This window comes from Tachysurus vachellii, chromosome 26 (assembly GCF_030014155.1).
Source record: "Tachysurus vachellii isolate PV-2020 chromosome 26, HZAU_Pvac_v1, whole genome shotgun sequence".
Taxonomy (NCBI): Eukaryota; Metazoa; Chordata; class Actinopteri; order Siluriformes; family Bagridae; genus Tachysurus; species Tachysurus vachellii.
Window position 1 is genome coordinate 3,003,947 of NC_083485.1, and position 10,527 is coordinate 3,014,473.

At 38.1% G+C, this 10,527-nt stretch overlaps 1 protein-coding gene across 1 annotated transcript; it reads left to right on the plus strand.

The window, feature by feature from the left end:
- The first annotated feature begins 295 nt into the window (after window positions 1-295).
- Window positions 296-10,524, plus strand: hsd20b2 (hydroxysteroid (20-beta) dehydrogenase 2). The gene is made up of 11 exons (XM_060863470.1): window positions 296-502; window positions 3,613-3,659; window positions 4,136-4,211; window positions 4,986-5,096; window positions 5,255-5,322; window positions 5,415-5,459; window positions 5,564-5,598; window positions 5,681-5,762; window positions 6,233-6,298; window positions 6,589-6,738; window positions 8,385-10,524. Exons 1-11 carry the CDS (start codon window positions 328-330, stop codon window positions 8,532-8,534), a joined length of 1,005 nt encoding a protein of 334 aa, XP_060719453.1. The 5' UTR covers window positions 296-327; the 3' UTR covers window positions 8,535-10,524.
- The last annotated feature ends 3 nt before the right edge of the window (window positions 10,525-10,527 follow it).

Below are 10,527 nucleotides of genomic sequence, written 5' to 3' on the forward strand. Positions count from 1 at the left end.
TGTGTGTGTGTGTGTGTGTGTGTGTGTGTGTGTGTGTGCTTTGTTTGGGCTTGATGATGGGAAGCTCTGCGTTTATCAGTGTATCACATCCGTCATTGCACGGTGTGTTTGTAATTATCAGGAGGTTCCACGTAATGTTTTGTTGTCACGTGTGTAACTGCATATGCAAAAAAAATTCTGTATGTAAGTTTAATTTACATTTATAGGTGAATCGCAAAACCAATGGCAGGTGGAATTTGATCAGTTGTAGGCGGAGCTTGCATATTAATAAGCCAGCCGGTTTAAAGGAGCGCGCGCACAGATTGTCTCCCATAAGCAGTGTATGTTATGATGGCAGGATTTGTGCAGTGCGGTTGTTTTGGATCTTTTCTCTGTTTGCTTGGTGGCGTCACTGCGCTGTATTACATGTTGAAGTGGTCGTGGAGGATTTGGCAAGGCTTCAAGGTGTACGTGGTGTCCAGTGTGTATCCAGCAGACGTGAGAGAGTACGGACAGTGGGCAGGTAACTACTGTTACACGTGTTCTACCTGTCACAGGTGCAGCTCTGACGTCATCAACGTGCAGTTCACCTGTATTAATGATATGTGATGTCATATTTCAATTTTTCATACATTTTTATCCGACTGTAACTTGCATAAACTCAATTGATCAACTATTGGGGAGAAAAGAATGGAAGTATTTTTGCTGATTCTTTTAGAGATTTTTTTGTCTTTCTGTGTTGTCCATGTGTGTAGATCTGACAATGTAAAGCAGATTAATTATTTAACATGAGACCTGGAACTCGTTCAGTTTGCTTTCCTGGTGTTAAGTGGGTTTTAATGGTGAGTTCTCTGATTTCCGCACCTGTATGGGTCCTGTGCTTCAGGCTGTCTGCAAAACACACACACACACACACACACACACACACACACAATCTAATCTTATGTTGAATGATGTCAAAGAAAAAAAACTGTACTGTAATCCTGTTTTTTTGTAAATAAATAAATAAAAATAATAACAACTATTAATAATAATACTAATAATAACTATTAATATAATAATAAATAAATAAATAATATGAAGAAGAATTTAGTTTGTGCAAATTGTTATTGATTTATAAACATGGGACTATGCTGTAAAACAATGAAGCAGGGATTAATAAGAACATGATTTGACTTGACTTGACTTGACTTGACTTGACTTGATGTAACTTGCGAACTATTAAGAGAAGCAGTTAGAAAAACATTCCCATGAGGAGTTTTTAATGTATATTAAATATGTACAATATACATTGTTCAAAATAAAATAAAACATGTCTAGAATGTTTCAAAATTTAAAAGTAGTTTATATTCCAAGATGCATCAGTGGTCCTTAAGGTCTATTATCTTCTATTATCACCACTGACTAATGTTAACCAGCTGTTATGGTTTGCGTAGGCTACACAAACAGAAGGTTTATTACGTTTATTGTATTTTTTAGAATAAAGTCAGTTTTACCTAGATGTGCTTTTTTGTTTCATAATGTACATTCAAACCCCTACTATGTTTGTATATGACAATGTAAAATGAAATGATTAACCCTCCTGCACACCTCCTATTGTCTTTTCCGTCATTCCTATGTAAAATTAGGAGCGCAGAGTCAAGTTGACCTTGTCTGTTTTGACTGCTTATAAAAAATGAAGTATATATGATAACCTTTTTTTTCACCTTTTTTGTCTAACTTGTTTATAAACATATTAACATATATTTTGCAAAAAATTTTGTAATATTTGGTATAATAAACCTTATTAATATACAAAAATGCCTCATTTTTTAGTAAAAAAGAAAAAAAAAACAGAAATGTTGAATTATTTTCACTTTAGAGGCACAAAAGTTGATGCATTATTACAGGCTGGTATATTTCAAAGCCAGGAGATTGTTTTTAAACCATTTTTGACCATTTTTTGACCATTTGTAATATCAGTAAATAATAAAACCTGTTTCTTTCCAAGTCAAATTGACTTGAAAAATAGTCTAGTGAATAAAATAATAATAATGCTATTGTAGAAATGCTATAATTAGCATCAATTGCTCTTCTGCCTTCTGAAAAGAGACTTGATATATGAAACATGACAAAAACAAGACCACACTTTAAAACTATAAATTCCCTTTAATGTATAGATTACATTTACATTCATTTTACAGAATTATTCCAAACACTTGAATTATCACAAGAATTATCCCAACCTTCATCCAGAAGTCTGACCCACCTGCAGAGTTCTAACAACTTACAGTATATGTAAAGCTTATATGTGTCTGTAGATCATTTGTGAAATTTTACTGATGTGTATGGTAGACATTCTGATTGTATCTCCTACAGACTGATTCTACTAACGAAGTGCCATTAGACTCTGACTGTTATCCACTATAGTACATTGTTGAACATCGTTGAACGGGTGTCTAATCAACTCAAATTTTTTTGCTATAATAACTATTAATATAATAATATATAATTAATATAATAGTAAATAAATAAATAAATAAATAATATGAAGAAGAATTTAGTTTGTGCAAATTGTTATTGATTTATAAACATGGGACTATGCTGTAAAACAATGCCTATAAAGTGATTAATAAGAACATGATTTGACTTGACTTGACTTGACTTGACTTGACTTGATGTAACTTGCGAACTATTAAGAGAAGAAGTTAGAAAAACATTCTCATGAGGAGTTTTTAATGTATATTAAATATGTACAATATACATTGTTCAAAATAAAATAAAACATGTCTAGAATGTTTCAAAATTTAAAAGTAGTTTATATTCCAAGATGCATCAGTGGTCCTTAAGGTCTATTACATATTCTAGAGGTTTCTGCTCGGTGACAAGCATTTGTACTTTTACAGAGATTTGAAGCAGTCAGTTCTTATGTTTTACAGCGTAATTCAGTGATTGAGAGATCACAACTGGACATGTTTATATTTAAGATCAAACATTACTAGAGTCTACGATGAATGTACAGTAAGCTTTTTTGGACATTGATTCAAAAATAACAATCTAGATTGTCGAAAGTTTACAGCATACCTACAACATAGTTCAGCCTCCTGCTTTAGTCTGTTATTTGATGTACAGTGTAAATCATCCTGCTGATAAATATTCACACAGAAATGCAACAGTCAAGATGATAATCAAGGGCGAGATTAGAAAGAACACAATGTTGTGCCTGCTGCCTGTGGTGGCACTTGTGACTATAATCAAGATAAAAAGGAGTGAGAGATATGGCATGATAATCATAATACTCGACAAAATCCTTATTTATGATCCTCGTCATGTTACAATGATTATTAAGCATACATCATAAATCATTTATGTCCAACATTTATAAAAATTGTAATATTTTACTGAAGAAAAGTTGGTACATTTGGTACAAAAAATTACATTTTTAATGCATGTAACAAAGGAGTTATAAAAGCAGTGACACCTTATGAAGATACTCTGAAAAGTTTATTGTGTTTCTACAGTATATGACAGTTCCAATATTATATACATAAGATACATGCCCTGATACATGGCCTGAAAAGAACATTATACCTCTCCATTTGAAGGTCTGGGGGAAAATAGTGTCTATTAAAACCTGTCTCTTTCATCCCACAGTGGTCACAGGATCAACAGCAGGAATTGGACGAGCCTACGCCATTGAGGTAAGTGGTGTCCTGATATGAAGCGTCGCTAATACCTCTCTAACCTCTCATGTAGAGGTTCGATACCGTTCAGCTTTTCATCTTATTCTGTGTTTTGTTTGCAATATCCTTGGACCAGCATAAATAGAAACCTTTTAAAATGTCTTGTAGTGCCAGTAAATGTACAAAAACCTACTGGCAGGTAAATTGATTACAAGCTACTACTGTATAACAAGTACAATATAAAATGGGAAATAATGAATTGTTACAAAACGCTTTCACATTACAGATTAATGAATAAACAATATTGTTTGACAATTTGGTTAATAATGACATCATGCTGCCAACTCCAACAAAAACAATACGACTATTTACTGTACTGTGAAACAGACATACTGTACAGTAGAAATGTACTTAATGTACTACATTTATCCCCAGAACAATGTCCTGCTGATGTAGATAAATCTTGCTGGTTTGTGTGTTCACGTGTGTGTTAGCTCGCCAGACGAGGACTGGACATCGTCCTGATCAGCCGATCGCAAGAAAAGCTTCGTAGAGTTGCTGATGAGATCGGTGAGTAATGGCAGGTTACATGCAGGAACAGCGTGTTTGGGATATTTAAGTCGAATTTTGGAACAGAAACATCAAGAACAGTAATACAAAGCTGATGAGCTGCAGTAGGTCCTTTACCTCCTCCCAGTTAGCGTGAGCTAGCACACTTAAGGTTTCTTCCTTTTAGCTTAAGTAGGGGTGTAAATGCAATTGCATCCGTATCTGTACATGAAAATGACATTTCCTATTAATTATTTGATTTAATTCACACACACACACACACACACACACACACACACACACACACACGCACGCACGCACGCATGCACACACACACACACACACCCACACACACACACACACACACACACACACACCCACACACACACACACACACACACACACCCAAACTCCCACCCACCCACCCACTCCCACCCACCCACACACACACACCCACACACACACACACACACACACACACACACACACACACACACCCACACACACCCACACACACACACACACACACCCAAACTCCCACCCACCCACCCACTCCCACCCACCCACACACCCACACACACACACACACACACAGTAAAAACACTGCTGTAAATGCATTGTTCATGTTCTTGTCAGGAAATGTGGCCTTTCTTTGTCCTGCAAGCTTCATATATGATCACTTTCCTGGAACCATTATTTTGTATGTATTCCAGTGTAGAAATGATCGTATTACCTTCATAATTACCTCCATAAAGACCAAATCTGTAACATATTTTTTGTGTGTGTGTGTTTCAGAATCACGTTACAGAAGGCAGACTCGAGTCATTCAGGCGGACTTTACCAAAGGACACTCTATTTATCCAGTTATAGCTGAGCAACTCAAAAGCCTGAAGATTGGCATTCTGGGTAACATGAAAGAGATCATATTAATCAGCCAAACAAAAACCGCAAAAAAAATGAACAATCTTGTTGCAGTGGGTGCTTGAAGAATGGGTGTCAAACAAGTCTGTACATTTTTCCATGATCTCTCTCTCCTCTCTTCTCTCTCTCTCTTCTCTCTGTAGTGAATAATGTTGGTATGAATTATGCTGGAACGTTGGTGAACTTCTTAGATGTTTCTGACCCTGAAAAGGTAGTGTGAAATTAACCAGTGGAGTATAACCATCAAAGCGTTTGTTGTCTGTGACGATAACGTCTGTGAATTCTTCCTGAATTCCTTTCCAGAGAATCACCGAAGTGATCAACTGTAACATCCTCTCCGTCACACAGGTTACAAACCCGTCTATATTTACTTAAAAAGATACATCTGCTTACTTCTGTCTGACTGTAGTACATTTTGTACCAATAATAATCATGGCTGTATTGTACCTTAGATGAGCAGAATGATTTTGCCACAGATGGTTGGAAGGTATGTACAGAACTTTGCTTTGGTGATATCATCTATGTTAATGCTGACATGCTGGTGTTAATGCTTCTATCTGTGTGTGTAGAGGTGAAGGACTTATTATCAACATATCATCAGAAGCTGGTTCTCAGCCTCAGCCCATGCTTACGTTGTACTCAGCTACAAAGGTACAATTAACACATATATAGAATAAAAATAAATAAATAAATAAATAAATAAAGGGGGGGGTATGGTGGCTTAGTGATTAGCACGTTCGCCTCACACCTCCAGGGTCGGGGTTCGATTCCCGCCTCCGCCTTGTGTGTGTGGAGTTTGCATGTTCTCCCGTGCCTCGGGGGTTTCCTCTGGGTACTCCGGTTTCCTCCCCCGGTCCAAAGACATGCATGGTAGGTTGATTGGCGTCTCTGGAAAATTGTCCGTAGTGTGTGATTGCGTGAGTGAATGAGAGTGTGTGTGTGTGCCCTGCGATGGGTTGGCACTCCGGCCAGGGTGTATCCTGCCTTGATGCCCGATGACGCCTGAGATAGGCACAGGCTCCCCGTGACCCGAGGTAGTTCGGATAAGCGGTAGAAGATGAATGAATGAATGAATAAATAAAAACACATGCACAGAATAATCTGACTTTTCTCTCCGGCAGGTATTCGTGTCATATTTCTCTCAATGTCTTCATGCAGAATACCAACCACGAGGAGTCACAGTTCAGGTATAATTACATACAGCAAAAGATCGCTATTTTAGAAAAATAGTCTCCCGAGCAAATGAGCAAATATCTCTGCATCTCATACAATGGATATAAAAAAAAAAGTCTGCACACCCCTGTTCAGACGGCAGGTTTTTACGATGTAAAAAATGGATTTAAAAAAAATCCAAAACATATCAGAGAAAATTTTAATTTAACTTACAGATTTGAACTACAATATATTCTTATTCCATTAGAGTCAGTGTCCAAAACCCAGAATATTCACACTGTCTGTTGTTTCTTTCTCATGTTAGTGTGTAACTCCGTTCATGGTGTCCACTAATATGACGCATAACATTAAAGTTAATCCTCTGGTAAAAAGTGCAGAGTCGTTTGCCAGAGACGCTCTCAACACTGTGGGTTACAGCTCCTTCACCAGTGGCTGTATTACGCATGCCCTGCAGGTACACACACACACACACACACACACACACACACAGTGTACAATTCAGTTCCATCGTGGCACGCAGCTCTATCTGCCTGTGCTTGCAGGGAAATCTAACGTGACCTTACGTCAACAAACCAGATGCCGTTAACCCTAATTTTTCGAATACAAATCTCGGCATACAATGCAACAGACACCAATAATGACGCACACACTCATAATGTCGCACTAAAGAGAGAATACATGTTTGTCATTGGATATTTGGATCTTTAATATTGAAACACAGCTACTACAAACTTGCAGCATTGTTGTGTCCATTAAAAAAGTACAGTTCATAACAGTCAGAGATTTTGAGACTAAATCACTTTCTTCACAAAGGGTGTGGTTTATGGTTTAAAGCCAAAATCACACAACTGACGTAATGTGGTTGATATGGTTCCAATTTCATTTGGGTACAAATGAGGTGAGCAGTCTGCACTTTGCTGAACTGGTAGCTGTAAGCCTCCATTATTATGTCGCATTGTAGAAGCAAACATTCTGTTTTCCTATTTAAGCTTAGACAAAAATGTATAAAATTTAATGCGGCCTAGGGCTTTTGAGCCACATTCACCAGATTTGGATATGTTGTAGACGCTGGTCTGAAGTTTGTTGCTATTACTTTTCTAAGCGATCCAAGTACCGGTACTTCCAGTACCGGGTCTCAAAGTGGCCTTTTTCCCCATAGACTCCCATTATAAAATTTGTAGGTTTATAACTTGGCAAGCTTTCGAACTATCTACACCAAACTCGGCCAGCTCCTTTAGGGTGATACTCTGAACAAAGGTTTAAATTGGTGTACCGACTGGCCTTCCGGTTGTGCCGCAGCCCCGCCCACAAAATATGCAAAATCAAAAAACTTTTTACAACATGGACATGTGACATATCAAAACACTCAGAACAATGAGGGGAACTTCCTCACGTGTATTCTGATGATGTCACATGATGTCATTTGAAAATCAAAAATTAGCACAACATGGATAATTGACATAACAAAACAATCAGCCCAATGTGGGGAACTTCCTCAGGAGTATTTGGATGATGTCACATGCTTGTCTCTGCTTACCTCCAAATGTTTTGGCAACCTAGCTTTCTGTCCACTTGCCTCCAAAAGGCACCATCCGTTGCGAATACTTGCATCGTCAAAGCCAACATCAAAGTTTGTCGCGACGAACTTTACAAATCTAGTTTTACAGATACATTGCTACAGATAGCATTACTGCTTTAAAGCTCCGGGGTCCCTGTTTCACCCTGACCTCAGGTTACTGTCTGTGCAGAGTTTGGCATGTTTTCTTATCTGCTTCCATTTCTGGTTACCTCCTAAAAACATGCCAGTAGGTGGATTGGCTATTCTAAATTGCCCCTAAGTATAAATGAGTGTGTGAAAGGTGTACTCATGCCTCATGCCTAGCATTTCTGGGATAGGCATCAGTTCTGCCAAATCTGACCAGGATAAAATGAAGGTGAACAAATGAATTAACAAGTAAAAGACAAAAGAAGCAAACATCAGACCCTTAAACTGTGCTTGTTACTTGACCATATTTTGGTGTAAATGAAACACTACATAACTGTATTTTTATCCAAACTGTTTCTTTAACCACTTTCTTTGTCTTTCTGTCCCTCGTCCAGCATATCGCTCTGGCGATCTTTTTCCCAGCTTGGCTGCGACTGTCTCCATTTTGTGTGCGCTGTGTTCAGAGGTTTGCACAAGAAATAAAGCAACAAATAGAAGAGAAAATGTCACAATGCCAGAAGAAACAGGAAGACAGATACATGTAAACCGAGGCTTACACCAGCAGAAGGTCATAAGACCACACCAACAACCTGATGGGAATGACTTGCTCTTCTGGATATGGATCTTAACACATGCTTCTAATCAAACCCTGCTTTAATCAGATACGACATTATTTTTGGCAGACATTCTCAGCATGTTCAGACATTTACGGATCTCAGCCAAAGTTGAAATATAGTCGATCGGTTAAGACATGTTCAGTATCCAAGTTTTTTTTTTTCTAAATTATGTATAGGGAGGTGTAACCTCCTGATGATCCAGCGGCAGGATCTCATGCTCTTATTGCTGTGGCCTGGGTTCGATTCCTGGTTATGGAGCAAACCCTCAGTGCTGGTACTGGATAAAATGGGAGGGTTGCATCAGGAAGAGCATCCGGTGTAAAATCTGTGCCAAATCAAAATAATGGGGACCCCAAATCTGGAGCAGCCAAAGGAACAACATCATATATAGAGCTCTGTAGGTGATACCTGTCGTTAATTAGTGGGAACAGCATCCTAATGTGTGGCCAGGACGTAGAAACCTAAGATAATTAAGTGTGGCAATAGTTTAATAAGGGGGGGCACGGTGGCTTAGTGGTTAGCACGTTCGCCTCACACCTCCAGGGTCGGGGTTCGATTCCCGCCTCCACCTTGTGTGTGTGTGGAATTTGCATGTTCTCCCCGTGCCTCGGGGGTTTCCTCCGGGTACTCCGGTTTCCTCCCCCGGTCCAAAGACATGCATGGTAGGTTGATTGGCATCTCTGGAAAAATTGTCCCTAGGGTGTGATTGCGTGAGTGAATGAGAGTGTGTGTGTGCCCTGCGATGGGTTGGCACTCCGTCCAGGGTGTATCCTGCCTTGATGCCCGATGACGCCTGAGATAGGCACAGGCTCCCCGTGACCCGAGGTAGTTCGGATAAGCGGTAGAAGATGAATGAATGAATGAATGAATGAATAGTTTAATAAGGCATGATCATTGTGTTCTGCAAACAATATTAACACAATGATGTTTCTTGGCAACTCTAGCTACTGTTAACAAACTCCAGTGTGTGGTAAAGAAATATCTTCCCCACCCCTTACTAATGAATGTTTATGCAGAAAGTTTTATTATAAAGAGATTATACTAGTAAGCGGTTTATAGCTGATAGATTTGTATTGTACAAACTGCAGGTCTAATTCATGGAATTTACATGAAAACACGCTTTACATAATCCATCTGCTACATTTGTTTGAAAAACATACAAACAATTTTGCACTATATCAACCAAATACAATTTTTAATCGGACCCCTTCCCTAAGTTTGTAGTGTGGAGTGACCCAAAACTAGCTGAAGTATAAAGTAATTCGGATACAGGGTATAGCAAGCTTCGCTATTATTTTTTTCAGTTGGATTTTCGATTTTTATAGGAACGAAATTCCACACATAGAAGTGTGTTTTCAATATATAATACAGGTCAATATGATTGGAGGTACAGTAAGTGTGTAATAATTTAGGCATATGATTTGAATAAAGTTAAATTGGACGCTAATACCATAACGTGTGCGGGGCTATTAGCTATATTAGCTTCAGACTCCAGGCATGCGCGTGCCTTTTTAACCTCACTCCCACAGCGATTATATTTTCTATTAAGTTTTTTAACATCATTTCCAGGGGACAATTTCACTAAATGTTTAAACAAATTGAAAACATTTTTTTTCCTTTTCAGTCTGATTGCGCGCCCTCATGACACACTACTTCAGCGAGCACGTCTTGGCTGATCGAGTATTTTTAGATGTAAACTTTATTTGAATCAGAAACGCAGTGTGCAAGACTACAAACACTGGACTGGGCTGTGTATAAGATATAGAGAAGAAGAAAGAAGACATAGGACTCAATAAGGGATCAGGAAATATTTAACCAGTTTATTATGTACATATTTACTGCATATTTGTATAACAATATTGTCATACGTGTGTTAAATGCAACAGATTATATATATATATATATATATATATATATATAT